The sequence below is a fragment of the Serinus canaria genome, chromosome 1 (assembly GCF_022539315.1).
Source record: "Serinus canaria isolate serCan28SL12 chromosome 1, serCan2020, whole genome shotgun sequence".
NCBI classification, from domain to species: domain Eukaryota; kingdom Metazoa; phylum Chordata; class Aves; order Passeriformes; family Fringillidae; genus Serinus; species Serinus canaria.
In genome coordinates this window covers 45,638,948-45,652,845 of record NC_066313.1, presented here as the reverse complement: position 1 = coordinate 45,652,845, position 13,898 = coordinate 45,638,948, and the positions used below count along the sequence as shown (strand labels likewise).

The 13,898-nt window shown below is 47.4% G+C and overlaps 2 protein-coding genes and 2 non-coding genes across 5 annotated transcripts; all 4 read right to left on the bottom strand.

The window, feature by feature from the left end:
* Positions 1-1,743: 1,743 nt before the first annotated feature.
* Positions 1,744-3,966, bottom strand: RASL11A (RAS like family 11 member A). Of its 2 annotated transcripts, XM_009102845.4 has the most exons (4): positions 3,599-3,919; positions 3,451-3,507; positions 3,293-3,372; positions 1,744-3,093 (listed from the first exon to the last, which is right to left on the bottom strand). In XM_009102845.4, exons 1-4 carry the CDS (start codon positions 3,717-3,719, stop codon positions 2,641-2,643), a joined length of 711 nt encoding a protein of 236 aa, XP_009101093.1. In that variant the 5' UTR covers positions 3,720-3,919; the 3' UTR covers positions 1,744-2,640. The 2 variants fall into 2 exon arrangements, with proteins under 2 accessions (XP_009101093.1, XP_050829902.1); XM_050973945.1 differs by having other exon boundaries at positions 3,293-3,507; positions 3,599-3,966.
* Positions 3,967-8,336: 4,370 nt separating this feature from the next.
* Positions 8,337-13,208, bottom strand: RPL21 (ribosomal protein L21). Its single transcript, XM_030234038.2, has 6 exons — positions 13,068-13,208; positions 11,612-11,690; positions 10,988-11,049; positions 9,880-9,992; positions 9,074-9,224; positions 8,337-8,466 (listed from the first exon to the last, which is right to left on the bottom strand). The coding sequence occupies exons 2-6, from the start codon at positions 11,676-11,678 to the stop codon at positions 8,377-8,379; spliced, it is 483 nt and encodes a 160-aa protein (XP_030089898.1). The 5' UTR covers positions 11,679-11,690; positions 13,068-13,208; the 3' UTR covers positions 8,337-8,376.
* Positions 9,695-9,827, bottom strand: LOC115484893 (small nucleolar RNA SNORA27). Its single transcript, XR_003945627.1, has one exon. It is a non-coding gene; the product is annotated as a small nucleolar RNA SNORA27 (small nucleolar RNA).
* On the bottom strand, positions 10,200-10,280 carry LOC127060272 (small nucleolar RNA SNORD102). The gene has a single exon (XR_007779146.1). It is a non-coding gene; the product is annotated as a small nucleolar RNA SNORD102 (small nucleolar RNA).
* Positions 13,209-13,898: the final 690 nt, after the last annotated feature.

Below are 13,898 nucleotides of genomic sequence, written 5' to 3'. Positions count from 1 at the left end.
CCTCCCTGCCCTGGTGGGCCCTCTTTGCTCAGGACTCTACTCCAGCTTTAGAGGACTGAAGAAAATGATGGGGTAAAATGTGCTGGGAGCCAGCAGGTTCTTCCTGTACTTTACCTGCCAGCTCAGGGTTGAAAACTTCTGGACAAGAGTAGATCTGTACCAGCCAGGGGAAGTTCAGACAAACAGCATAAATGCTTAATTTATGTACCTCTACGCTAAAGTGGGCCAAAGCAGCTGCTGCCTTAGCTGGAGGTGTATCAGAGCAGCCATCCCTCCTTGCCATTAACACACCCTAATCATCCAGATTCTCCATACATCCCTGAAGGGATCATCCTAGTCCTCACATGTGGCTGAAGCAGCCCAGCAGCATGAGAAGCACGGGGTAGAGACAGGAGGTTTTGCACCTTTGAGCTGAGCATGGGTGCCTATGTTGCTGGAGCCATCTCTAGCTTTTTCCCATGAGAGAGAAAGAGAGATGAGGAAAATTTATCCCCCTGCTCCTGCTCATCCCTGCCCCTTGAGCGCCCACTGGTTCCTGCACAAACTCCTCTCCTGTACCAGAGTGGGGACCCAAGCTCCTACTTTGCCTGGGGCAGTGGGAGGCACCTAAGTCAGTGCCTAGTGTGATTTTTCACCTGTCCATTGAGGACCATGGTGAGATGCACACTTGTCCAGTAACATTACCTGCCCCTTTAGCATATTTTGTACCATGTGTGCACCATTGTGTATCATGTGTACCAGCTTTAGCAACTTGCTTGGTGAAACTCTGTAGTGGATACATGAGCAAGAAATAATTTCCAAATACAAAAGCTTAAAAAACAGCTGAAACTCTACCAGAGTGGTATTTTCTCTTGGAAACAATTTGTTATCCTGGTTTCAAAATGGTGACATGTTCCACAAATATCCCACTTGTGACTTTTCAATTCCTCTTCAGGTTTCCCCATGGACACATGGTCCCTGCTGTGAGTTCAAGTCTGCCAGGGACATGCTCATTCTCACCAACCTCATCATCCTGCTCCCCTCAAGCCCAGAGACCTGGGCCTGGCAGAGCCACTCTCACAGTGAAGAAATACTTAACACATGTTCAGTATTGTATTAACATGTTTAAGCAGTATTTGGTTTGTCCAGGCTGTCACCATGCTTTTGACATGAATTAGCTCCAAGAGTTTTGGACCCTGCTTGCAGCCCCCACTTCAGTCTGTTCCTGCAGCTCTGGGCATCAGCTCTCCTGTGCCCTTTGGCAGGGCAGCACCATACAGGTGACATGCCTGGGCTGAAGAGGTGCACGGAGCCCTGGGTGGGGAACAGTGCTGCTGGCACCCCACACCCTGCCCAGGGCTCACACAGACCTCTGGTGCTTCTGCACAGAGCATTGTCTTTAACTTGCTCAGTCCCCCTTCCCTCAATTAACCACCATCAGGAAGACTCAGATGCAGATAGAGTCAAGCTGGCACAGGAATCTTCAAGGCCCAGGGATCAGAAAGAACAGGCACTGCTCACTAACTGCAAGGCACAGCACCTACCAGCCTTTCCTAACACAAGGAAAGAAGGAAGTGGTCATTTGACTTATCTATATTTTAGAAAACAAAACCTTACTGGACTTGCACTTGAGTGAGGACAGTGAGTTTCCCCTGTACAGATTAATCCACTTCACTTTCTACTCAGCATGGAGTAGTTTTATTTCTCACATACATAATTCAGAGGCATACTGGAAGGGCAAAACCTACATTCCATGCTCAGACATCCAGCAAACAGTTAATGAAACCCATTCTAGTATGGTTTAGAATTTATGTGAAGTAAGAGTAAGAGTTTCCAATAGCTAAAAATTACTCTGAGAAAGATAAAGGTGTGATTCCTTTCAAACGTGGCTATTTTCTATACAAGGAAAAAGTCCTACGCATCAGTCCTTCCTATCACACATCTCCAGAGAAAGCAACAGCCAACCCACACACTCCTCAGCTGTGGATTGCTCAGCACTTTGTTCCACAGCAGTCTGTAGGAGAAACTCAACCCTCCTGTTAAATGCTTGGGGCTCAAATGATTAATTCTGTAGGACAGATCTCTAAGGCACATCAGAAATTGGAGCTCATTCCCAACAGCCTATCAGCATTCAGCTATTACAGGTGCAAGCAAAACAGCAGCTTTGAGGGAGGAAGCAGTTCTGTTAAAACCAGAATGCTTACAGACCCTTTTATATTTTCATGTTTAATAGAGCTTTTTTTTATCATCTCCTACAAAGTTTTCCACCCATGGCTTTCCAAGCATTGTATAAAGGCAGGTAATGATTTACATCATTAACACTCCCATTTTACAAATAGGAAATTGAAACCTCCAGAGAAAATCATATCAGTAGCTTAATACAGAAACTCCAAGTCCCCCCCAAAAAAGAAATGGAATCAAAGCCTCTTGGCAAAAGTCCCCTTTCCAACAACCTTTATTTAGTTGCTATGCAGCTTTTTTTTTTTCCTTTTTTTTTTCTTTAAAAATAACCCAACCAGTCAAATGAGAGAACAGCAAGGAAATGGCAAGCTTTGACATACTTACTTCTACACTGCTGGCATTAGTACAAAAATAAAGATTTTTATTAACTAGTTTACAAAAATAAATTCTTTTGAGTCCCAGAGGATGTCATTGGGAGGTTTACTTGACTTTGGAAGATAAAGCCTGTTTGAAACGTCTCTTTAGATCTTGCATGTTGGGAGATTTGGGCCGAGGGATGATGGATGACCGCCTCCTGTCCGTGCTGCCAGCAAGCTGTAGTTTGCTGACCTCCTTGCAAAGGTATTGGAAGACATCACAGACACCCTGGGAGTCCTCACTGGTGGAGATTTCCAAGAACAGGCTGCCCAGTTCATCTGCCAGCTGTAGTCCCTCTTTTGCCTGAACTTGCCTGGCGTGGAGGAGGTCTGCTTTGTTCCCCACAATAATGATGGGAGTCCTGGCTTCGGGGTGCACCTTGCGAATGTGCTGGTAGAGAGGCTGGACGGACTGGTAGCTGCTGTAGTCTGTGATGGAGTAGACCAGCAGGAAGCCCTCTGCCCACTTCACACACCGGGACAGGGAGTCCAGCACCTGCACGCAGTCCTCCTGCACCTGCGGTACAACAGAGAGCACAGATTCAGCATTGGGTCCTGAAAGTATAGGGACCGTAGCACAGCACCATCAAACGGGTCCAAAGGGAAGCCTGAGCTCTGTCTCAAGAGACCGAGTCTGGGCATGCAGGAAATTTGGGCTCAAAATCTGAGCCTTGGAGTAGCATAAGAGAACCGACTGATCCAAAACATCTCCGTACCTGAATGCATCCCGGCGTGTCTTGGATCTGTACGGCAACGTGGTCCCCGTCCAGATGGACCAGCCGGGAGTAGAGGTTGCCTGGGGAGCAGAGAGCCGTGAGCCGCCGGACGCGGGGTCCCGCCGCGCCCGGCCCCGCCGCGCCCCACCTCACCTCACCTGTGTTGGGCTCATAGTCGCCGATGAAGCGCTTGGTCAGGAACCGCACGATCATGGCTGAAACACAGAGCGCCGCGTTAGGCGAGACGGACGGACGGACGGGGGAAGAGAACGGACAGGGGAAGAGGACGGGCAGCTCCACACTCACCGCTCTTGCCGACGCCGCGGGCACCCAGCACGGCCAGGCGGACCTGGGCGCCGGGCGGCCCCGGGGGGCACTCGGCGATGGGCGCCAGCAGGAATGGCTGGGACATGCTCGGCAGGCGCATGGGAGAGGCGGCTCGGCGGCGGGAAGGCTCGCACGGCTCCGCTCGGCTCGGCCGGCAGCGCCCGGCGCGAGCGGCCCCGCCGGCTTTTAAAGGTCCCGGCGGCGGCACCGCCCTGGGGCCGCCCCGCTGCTGCTGCACCGCCCCCCGCGGCACCGCCCCGCGGCCGTACCGCACTCTCGCCCGACTTACCCACCCGGGTTGTACCCCTTCCTCTTTCTCCCACCTTCCACACTCCCAGGACGTGGGGTGGCCCCGGCGGGCACAGACCAGGGGTCTGGCGGACAGCCTGGGCAGGCCAAGCAACCTGCGTCCCACGATAGGGGCAAGCACCCTGCTGGACATACCCCCCCGCCCGAGGAAGACGGGCAAATGCACTACCCTCCCTGCAGTGAGGGACTCCTGTCTTGAAATAAAGGAAATTATTATTTTACATCAGACTATTTTGTTTCCCACACCCGAACATATCCCTCTACAGCCAGTGTTGAAAACCCAGCTTGTGGATCCAACAATAGCCAGCCCTGAAACCTAAGCGGTCTTGATTGGGCCCTTGGGTTTCTGAAGTAGAAAAGTTTTGGAGAAGAATGGTGCTCCCCCACGGGCTGCCCTTAAATGAGCCTCAGGCCTGCAAGCAACTGTGTGGATGTTTCAGTCTCCACAAACCAATGCCCAGGCGCCTGCTTCTGGTCTGTGCTGCCCTGAAACTGTGTAAGTACTTAAAGATAAATAATCCATTCAGAGGCTGCTTTCATTTTTATCAGGGAGATAGCACATGCCAGCAGGATACAGCATGGGAGAGGACAGTGGATGATACTGGAATGGACTGATCTCACGGCACAGAGGGATGGAGCCACCATGAGAGCTGCTGCTGGGCCCTGGATGCAGATGCTTAGACAGCCCAACTGACCCTGGATGCTCACACACAGGCAGCTGAGTTAAGACAATCCTAATTAACATCAGTTAAAACAGTACCTGCAGCAAAGCATGGTGGAAGAAGCAGTGTTGATTATTTCTGCTACTTTAGCTCCTAAGAACCTTTATGGGTTTCTTTTCATTTCCAAAAGCCATTGCCCTTAAAGTTTCTACTTTACTCCCCATCATGCCAGAAAGCTTTTTTCTTTTGGGAAAGAAAAGAAAGTATTACTAAAAGCTTTTGGTTTCCATAGGTTCCCGCTATTGTCACCTGCTCCTATTGTCAGAGGATCACTTGTCTTTGCCCTCACTCACAGAGCCAGCAGCAGCTATTTTTATACACTTCTTTACAAAATAGCTATCAGAGTACATTCAGTGGGCCTCTGAAAGAATGCTACTGAAATAAGTCTGTTCCAGGCAGAAGATTCCCAGGCGCTGAGCTGTAAAAGCAGTATTAAATAACTGTCCACAAATCTTGAGGAGCTGCCTTGCCTGCTGCTGGGAGCACCCCCAAAGGGGAAGAGGGGGTGGTCAAGCAGAGAGATAATGTTGCCAAAGCCCAGGCAAGACATCCTGTGAAGGAATTAATGTCCAGGGTTTAATGGACTATGTCTCTATCAATGCCTACTCAGGTGCAACAGAAGCAACTCAGTAAATTGAAGCAGTTGGGGCCCAGATGAGCTGTCCCCATGCTGCAGACTAGGCACCCCTGGGATGAGTGGGCCTCCAGGCTATTCCAAGGAGCCTTTCTCTGCTCTGCAGGCCCCACTTGGAAGTGCCAGGCTGTACTTTTTCACCCACCCTCTGTGGATAGCCTACCCCACTATCCCCATGGCCCATCATGATCCCCTTTTCCTCAGCAACACTGCTCAGTGCCAGATATGCCATACTGCTGCCTGACACAACTCCCTGTTCCAAGCTCTGGCAATGTTCAACAGCAGTACTTTTGGGGGGAGAGCAGGTGGCTTGCTCCTGTGATAATGGCATGGAGGACATCCTGAGAACATCTGGAGCTTCTTTTTTCAAATTTTTCTGAGTTCCTAAGTTGTATGGGTGCTGCTGGTGGGAGCAGTGTTCCTACCCCATGAAGCCTCAGTACTGACAATGATTCCTCCTCCCCCTTCCCAGTCCTGCCTTTTCACTGACCCTCCCTGCCTGACACTGCCTACACAGTGCTTGGAAACCTCAAATGCTGCTGTTGCCAACAAAGGCTAACAAAGATGAAGCTGACACCTCAGAAGGCAGCTTCCTTGCTGCTTCTCTAGGAGACAATAGGAGATTTTGCCAGGGCTTTTAGCAAAGAATCAGCGGTAAAGGTTTGTGGTTGTAAAGGAGCCTCAAAATAGGACTGCAGAGAACTGGTTACAGCTTATGGGTTTAGTGTGTAAAACCCTCCCAGGGCAAATCAAAACTGGTGACTCCAAACCCTGTAAGGAACATGCTTCATGTTTCAGCTCAGGACTGGAGATGTCCCAACAGGCAGCTTTTCCCAATTCACAGATCTCCCTCTTTCGTCAGGATTGTGCAAAAACAGGGCAGCCAAACACACAGGAAGCAAACTTCAGCAGCCGAGATCAGGTACCAAAATCTGTTAAGTGTCTGGGCTGTGAAACTTCAGATGAGTGTGGAAAACCCCCACTTCACTGAGTGCAACAGACTACACCTTAGTTTATTTGTCCTGTTTCCAAACATTAAAAACAAACAAACAAAAAAGGTTATTTTCTTCCTGTACAAAACCAGATTCATTTTCAGTCATTTCTGGGAATCCTGACCAAGAAAGCCTTCCCAACCTCTCTTCCCAGCCCACACAGGGCTTCTAAATATGCATTTACAACCAACTACCATTGGCATAGTGACCTTAAAAACACTTTTTCTAAATAAACTGAAAAGTGTTGCAATGCAGTGTGTCTGGGAGCACAGCTCTTAAACAAGACCATTGTAATGCTGTCCAGTCTTACTATTCCGATTTGTTGAAAGTTTAAAAGTTTAGAACTATGCCCTACTTATGATGTTAATCATTTCATCATGCTGCTACAGCTAATACGCCGTGATTTTGACAAATGAGTACTAACAAAACACAGAACCAAAATAGCTTAGACATGCATGCATGAGAAGCAAACCTAAAATGCCATCACCAGTTTGTATCCAATACACTCCCACTTAATTCCTACAAAGCCTAGTGGAAAATTATGCTTATCTTGTAAGGCAAATACCAATTTTAAATGGCTGTGGAAACTGACAAGCCAAAGAGGATGATAAAACTCACAAATTTTGCAGCTCCAAGCCCCTTGACCATAATAGCCAAGTGCATATGGTGCAACAGTGAGGGCTTCAGGATACAGTGGGGCACTCCGTGTCCAACACCTCTGGTGTCAGTATACAGCTCTACTGTCATGGAGCAGCCTGCTGAGGGGCGAGCTCCCCCAGATAACTTCTAAACTATATAGCCGCTGCATCTTCTGAGATGGGAGCTTGGAGAACTTCAAACATAGCAATCTGCTCAATGAAACTTGGAAACTCCAGCCCATCCAACCTAAAGCCCCACACCCTTCTATACCAGCCCAAGCCAGACTCTGAATTCAAGGTCTGAAACCTACATTCCATGGGAATGGGAACACCCACAACTGAGTTAGGTAAAAGCAAACCTCATCATTTGTGTTCCTTACTCCCACACCTACAAGCTGCCCTGCAATCCACTGTTCAGTAACTCTCAACAGTGAACACCTACAAACAGCTTGAGGTCACTTGCTTCTCTAGTACTTCTCTCCCTCTACACATAGACATTAGTTTGACATCACTTACTGAAGGTAGCTGAGCAATGCCTGACATGACACTTCAAGGTGAACTATAATTTACATGTAACTACAAAACAAACCTGAGACTGTGTGTTTTCAAGGCTAACCAAGCAGATTCCCTTCAGCAGTCTCTAGCAGGCTGCACGCTATTTCAAGCAAAGCTCAGTAAACAGTCAGCTGAAGACCTTCTGTTTAAGAACTGCACAGGTGGCACTGGGCTTTTGTGAGACATGAGTAAATCTTGGATGAGAGGAATCCACTGCAACATTCAACAGACATGCAATAAATGTATAAAATGCAAGTGTTTAGTAGCTGTACCAGCCAATTCAAATGTTAAAAATCAAAATACAAAAGCTGGCAATTTTAGAATGAAACCCTTGTTGCTAAACTACCACTATTTTGTAAGAAGGCTTAGTGGCACGGAGATGCTGTAAACATTATTTTGCAGGTTACACTGGTGGACGACCAAAATTTTCCTACAGACATTTCAAAAATTCCAAAAATTTCAACAATTCCTCAGTATTCATGAGGCCCCTTAGCTAAAACCTTGTATCAATGAAATCTGAAACACCTTATCTCTTTTCCTACCAAAAAAAAAAAAAAATCAAGCCTTTAAGAGGCACTTGGTAGTTCTTGATACAAGTTCTTAGTCTGCTGGTGAAATATTCCATGTCCTCTCATTATAGCTCATGATCATTACTAAGCACTAGCAAGTTTCAGTGTTCCTAGCATTTATCATCTATTGAATGATGGAACTCGTCGGCAAAAGCTGCAGATGATTTAAATGACTAAGCATTTAAATGGTCACTGCAAGCTAAATAAATAAACTTCAATAAAAGAAGGTTTCTAAAGCATCTGTTCAAACAAAAAAGCCCCAAACCCAACTAAATGAATCAGCCACAATCACACACACTTGTCCAAAACCAATCTTTAGTTTATTTTTTAAACATACATTATGCCATGAATTCATAAGGAATTGGCTCCAGCAGCTCTGGATCCTTGCCATTAGTTCTCACAAAGTGTGCTTCTCTTGGTGGAGCAGGCTGTAAAGAGAAAAATAAAAAAGGAAAACTCATGACATTACAGCTGAAAAGCATCTTTTCAGAAAATAACAATTTGTCAACCATTTAGCGCCTTATTATGTAAACATTACAGCAATTTTGCCATTCCTAGTCTCAAAAATTTGATTCAAAGAGTAGCAGCAAGAAAATTATCTGCCAGAAAATGTGCCTGACTCTTGCTACTCGATTAAAAAACCTGTGCTTTATTCTCTGAGGCTCACCAACCCAATGAACATGCAGTTATGTATCCTGCAGCTCTAAAAGCAATAGCCATTACCTCTTCTCTGAAACCTGTTATTCTTTCCTTCAAGGGTTACAATAGAACCTGTTGCAACTAAAAATTCAACTAAACCAAAGACTCTACTGACCATAAAACCATCCAGAGCTGCTGCTGTGAACAAGCAACAGCACAGGAAGCACCCAAGCCTTTGTTCAAGGCTACAGCTACAATTTTCATCCGGCACAGAGCAGTTCTGCTCAGGCACCAAGTATCCCAGACAGCCCAAATACCCATGCACTGCATGAGGCCACAACTCTAAGAATTCAGTCATCTCCTGCTCAAGGATTGTGACCTCGACAGAAACATTACCTGACGTTTCAGTTGAACCCAAATGCCTTTTTCTTTTGCTTCCTTTTTCTTCCTTTCATTTTCCTTCACACGCTGCAGAAAGCTGTCTCTGCTCTTGGAATGTTTAATATGCTCTATACGCACATTAATTCTCTTGGCCAGAATCTTGCCCCTAAGAAAGGCAGGCAGTTTTTAATCTTCACTTGAAAAAGGTCACATTAAATGAAGATTTACAGACCTTACAGAACTAACTCCATAAGCTCTATTACAGGTCATTTTTCTTTAAAGGGCAGTATCTCAAAACACAGCTGCAGATGCACATAAGATATAACTTACATACAACTAAATGCTTATTATTATATAACAATGTAATATATAACAGTGTGCTGACAATTTCAAATTAAAATTGCAGAGAATACATATTTTTAGCCTCTTAGCACACAAACAAGTAATTTTATTACCAATGCACAGCAGTCAAGCTCTTGGAACCAAAAAAACCCCATTTGTCTTTTTTTGACTAAACTGTACAAAATTCAGCTGGATAGACCTACATCCTAGTATTAAAAAGGGCTTCAATACCAGCACATTGGCTGAGAAGCCCTGCTAGTTAATGTGACTTTAGGTGCTGGTAAAAGAAATAGAGAATGTTTCCTCTGACAGGATCCAAGTCAAATGAGCATCATTTGCTTGGGTTATAAAAAGGAAATACACTTTACCCACCTTGAATGACCAATCAAGACAAGAACTGTCTAACTGGTAAAGTGAAAGGAGGGTGCAATTACAGTTCAACTTTCTCAAATTTCAATACGTAGAATTTCATTACTTACTTAACCTGCTTGTTAACAATAATGCCCACGGCGTGCTGAGTAACATTATACACCCTTCCAGTCTTGCCATGGTAACACTTGTGGGGCATGCCTTTTTGAACAGTACCCATGCCCTGTTAAGAAGCAAAATGAAAAAGGAAAAAAAAAGGGGGGGGGGGGAAAGTAGCATCAAGGATTTTTCTCGAATAAGCAATTTACAGTATAAATTTCAAATTATTTGAGATTTATTATAAAATATTCCCCTTTTATCCTAAAGTTGGAATTTATCACCATGCACTTTGCATCTGAAGACTACCAAATTTTGCTATGTCAGATCTGGTAGCTTTCAGTGTCGGTGAAATGACAGATCACTTTGCTTATAAGACAAGCAAGCAATCACAAGAGACATTCATCATCAAGCTCCAGCGCATGAGGAAGTGTCAATTCTGAACAATACGTTCTCCAAGTCAAAGAACAAACCAGCAAATTAAACACCATCTTCTGTGTGACTGCTACAAGAACATGGCATTCCAAATGAAACCAAAGGATTCAACCAAGTAGGAATCCTTGATGAAAGGTTTTCACATTCACTGCAACTCAGCTGTGAAAGTACATTTGACTTAAAAAAAGTTCTAAATTATACCAAGTGATGGGAAATGCTCTTTCACTCTTCCCCCCTTTATTAATATATATGTATGATGCATCCTCACATTTATTTCTTGATTTCTAGTTTTAGTATAGCTTTGCAATCACCTAACTACAAACTGCCCCACCACAAATCATGGCTCATAACAGAGTATCTACTAAGTGACAGCTGTGGCTCCTAGGAAAGCTGTGCCAATAGCCAACTCAAATATTGGCTATGGCATACTCCACTCCCCCTTTTCCCGCTGAACACACCATAACAAAGCACACTCAAATTATATGTATTTAAAAAACCCCACATACACCAGCATATGACATTGAAGTGCTACTACTGGAGCATTCCAACATTGTTCCCTAAGTGAGCAGCAGGCACTTGTGTTGACACACGTGACCCAAGCAACAAGAGAGCCCCCCCCCAAGGAGCTGGAGATTGCTCAGGGCCACACTGCTTCAGCTTTTAGTCACACAGTACTGCAGAAAGTACCTTGATATCAACTATGTCACCCTTCTTGTAGATCCGCATATAGGTAGCCAGGGGGACCACTCCTGTTAAGAGATACAAATTTGGATACTTAGGAAGCCCGGAATTTCACACACACATAAAAAAGGATGAGGGACACAGATCATGCATTTGATACAGTTTTCCTCAATACCTCAGAAATCAAACCATACTTTTTTAAAGCAGTAATTACACACTTCACACACTTCAAATTTTTTAAATGTCCAGCTAAAGAAAAATTAGATTTGTGTTCCAAATGCCAAAACTGAAGAGACGTTAAACTATTAAATGTATCAATATAAACGAAACTGCTTATTGATCAGAGGAAAAAACCCTCTACTTTTTAAATAACTGCTGAAATACTTTCCTCACCTTCAAATTAACTTTCCAGCACTGACAGAATTAGCATTGTGGCTACTGTCAAACAACCAGAATACCAATGCATTTGCAGTAAGAGCTCAGAGCTCTGGGTATAGTTCCACAGTTTTTAGCCCAAGTTGTCAGAAATCCCTTGGCACAAGCCCTTGTTTCACAGCCCATCCCCAGGGACTGCAGCTGACCATCAGGTCAGTAAGTGGATGCAGTGGTGGTACTGCAAGGGACACTCACCATGCTTGCGGAAGGGCCTTGAGAACATGTAACGTGTCCCCCTCCTCTTTCCCTTTGTGTTAGTCATTTTGGCTGATTACTGTAAAAAATAAAGGAAAATTATTCAGAACTACTAGTTCACTCACCACAAAGTTGATTAAATTTTCAGGTATTTCAGATAAATAGATTATTTAAGTCTATTCAGAATGACACTTTCAATTCAAGCAATGGGATTCACTTAGGCATCCAAAGAAATCAGAGCTTATAGAACCACAGCTTAACTTAGGTTAGAATGGATGCCAGCAAGGTACTCAGTTTAACTCCAGCTTACAAGGTCTACTATGAGACCAAACCAAGCTACTCAAGAGCTTTCTCCACTCAGGTCTTGAAACTCTTCAAGGATCAAAGAATATTCAGCATTAGAAGGGACCCAGAAGGACCACCAAGAGCAACTCTTGGCTCTGCGGAGAACACCTGAAGAATCACAGTGTGTACCTGAGAGCACTGTTCAGAAGATTACTGAACTCTCTAGGGCTGGTGCTGTGACCAGCTTCCCTAAGGAGCCCATTCCAGTGCCCAACCACCCTTGGGGTGAAGAACCAAACCCTGATACCCAAAATAAAACTTCCCCTGACACATCTTTATGCCATTTCCTCGGGTCCCATCTCTGGTCACCACAAAGATCAGTGCCTGCCCCCCCACTTCTACTCATGCAGAAACGGTAGAGATGAGGTCTCCCCAGAGACCCCAGCTGCTCCTTGTAGTACTTTTCCTCAAGACCTTACTGTACAGCCTTCCTAGGGAGCATATTTGGAGGCCTGGCTGTTGCCATTAATATTATTTCCCTTATATTCAGTGTGAGCGTCTCCTTCTGACTTCAGCTGGTTGTTTCACGTTCCTTCCACATGCTCCTGCCAGGCACCAAAATATATCCTCTCGCTGTGAGATGACACCCTCGATGACATCCCTGCCTAGGTCCCTAAGCCCCTCCTTAAAAGGCATCCACAAGACAGGATCTCCACCACAAGATTTATAGGCCACTATTACGTCGGACACAAAGCTCACACGCTCCGCAGGCCTGCGCGGCCATCCGGGGTTGTCGGCTCCGAGGAGCCGCCCCTGCGCGGCCTTCCCTGCCCAGACACCCCGCAGGGTGGCCGGGCCCGCCGCCACGTGCTGCAGCGCTGCTGCTCCGCACCTGCACCCGCCGCGGGCCTCGGCGGCCCCTTCCTCCCTCAGCGCCCTCAGCGCCCCCCGCTCCCCCGCAATCCGCCCGGCACGGCCACCCGCAACTCGCGGCCTCCTCGCTCCCCCACTCCCCGCCCTAGGAAGGCCGTGGTGCTCCCATCAGGGCCGGCGGCTCCCCGCGCGCCCCTGCCGGCAGCAAGACCCCTCCGGTCGCGTCCCCGCTCCGTGTCCCCGCCACCCCGCGTCCCCAGCGCGTCCCCCGGAGCGGCGGAGGGGCGCGGGCGCTCACCGTGCGTGCGCGCAAAATGGCGCCCCGGCTCCAAAGGAAGGGGGCGGGGCCGCGCCCGCCCTTAACACCGGGGCCTTGGCGGGGCTGCCCGCGCCGCGCCTGACGGGAAGAGAGCGGGCTGAGGGGCAGCGACCCCCGGGATGCTGATCCCGAAAAACAGCCGCGGCATAAGGCTGACCCTGCGGCTAAAGCAGGGACGAACGGCGGGGGTTTCAGGGCTGTGCATGTGTTTTCATGGCAACGGGCAGAAAGCGATGCACAGGAAGTTCCAGATGAACGCGAGCAAGAGCTTGTTTCCTGTGCAGCGACCGCGCGCTGGAACATGAACGCCCAGAGAGGTTGTGGAGCCTCCCTCGCTGGAGCTATTCAAGAAGGGTCTGGAGGCAATCCTGCACCATGTGCTGTGGCACGGCCCTGCTGGAGCCGGGAGTCTGGACCAGATGGCCCACGGCGGTCCCTTCCAGCCTGACGCACCCTGTGACTCTGAGAGGGGCGTGGGAGAGGTTTGGCAGCGGGAATGTCGGGAACAGGGAAGGGTGTCAGGCGTCCCGAGGAGCGAGTCCTGCGGTGAGCAGCTGGCCCGCCATCCTTAAGGAAACAAGTTTGGAAATATAAAACATAAGCAGCCAGCAGGGTGCTTTACGACATGAAAGCAATACGCCAACATTTAAATTCGCGGCAGTGTGAGCCTGGCGGCGCTGCTGTGTGTCAGTCACGGCTGCCCGACCGGAGATCCCGCATTCCCGGGCAGGGAAGCGGGGTGGGAGAAGCATGCCAACAACCAGAGGCGAAGCAGCTGCGCAGGTTTGGGTTTTCCTAGAATTGTAGTGA